Here is a 926-nt window from a genome sequence, read left to right as displayed (position 1 = left end):
AAAAAAAAAACTAGCTTTAGAACTTTTTTTCTTTACTTGCGCATGCCATTCTGAGCAGCTTCCTTCCCAGCCACTCCAACGGTTCCCTCTTCTATTATAACACCCTCAGCATCTTGTAGAATTTCTACTAGCTTGCTTCTAACTTTGCCCCCCTAAACAATTGATTACAGGATTTAGAACATGATTTAGCACCCGAGTTCACATAATCTAAGAAAAAAATAAACTAAAAAGAGCTTACAGCATTTCTTTTAAGCCTTCCCCGGAAGAAAAGTAATGTACTTCGTTTAGAGTGAGATTCACGTAAACATTGGGCATCACACAAATCGACATTAGGAACATATGGCAAGATAAGGTCCTTCTCAAGCCAAACCTGGCCAGGCTTATACCTACGTTGGAAAATTTTAGAAAGGCTCCAAGACCAATTCATTATTGACACAAGCAACTAATATTATTCGCATGGAACAGCTTCTTAAGTAGTGCAAAAAGAACACAATTATAGATGTTAACTATGGAAATGAGAGAATCATTACCAGTTCCCAGTGGAGTCCATATCAGGGAGAAGCCAAATTGCCTTTTTCATATATCTCCGTACGGACTTGAAAGACCATGGGTGGTGAACCGGAAGAATATGGTCCCTCCCTTCAGATCGTTGCCATGCTGGCTGATCAGTTACCCACTTCAAGGCTTCCTGCTTTCACAAATCAACAAAATATGAATAGTAACTGCTAATTCAGAAAAATATATGATGAAAATTTAAAAGTATACATACATCAAGGCATATATGATCATCTATATAAGTTTATCGTTGCATTTTGTTTTTTAGTTTTTTTAATTATTAACTTTTTTTTTTCTTCTAGTTTATTGTGTGTAAACTTGCCTATGACATTGGTTCCTATATGAACCGAATGCATTCTCTATTGTTTTTT

General features: G+C 36.1%; 1 protein-coding gene across 1 annotated transcript; it reads right to left on the bottom strand.

The window, feature by feature from the left end:
• Positions 1-36: 36 nt before the first annotated feature.
• On the bottom strand, positions 37-885 carry LOC110034659 (probable arabinosyltransferase ARAD1; the record flags this gene model as incomplete). Its single annotated transcript, XM_020738908.1, has 3 exons — positions 531-885; positions 239-386; positions 37-152 (listed from the first exon to the last, which is right to left on the bottom strand). Coding segments are annotated over exons 1-3 (314 nt in total), but the record flags the coding sequence as incomplete, so codon positions are not given.
• Between the last annotated feature and the right edge of the window lie 41 nt (positions 886-926).

The sequence above is a fragment of the Phalaenopsis equestris genome, unplaced genomic scaffold (assembly GCF_001263595.1).
Source record: "Phalaenopsis equestris unplaced genomic scaffold, ASM126359v1 Scaffold191959, whole genome shotgun sequence".
Taxonomy (NCBI): domain Eukaryota; kingdom Viridiplantae; phylum Streptophyta; class Magnoliopsida; order Asparagales; family Orchidaceae; genus Phalaenopsis; species Phalaenopsis equestris.
This window is presented reverse-complemented; position numbering and strand designations above follow the sequence as displayed.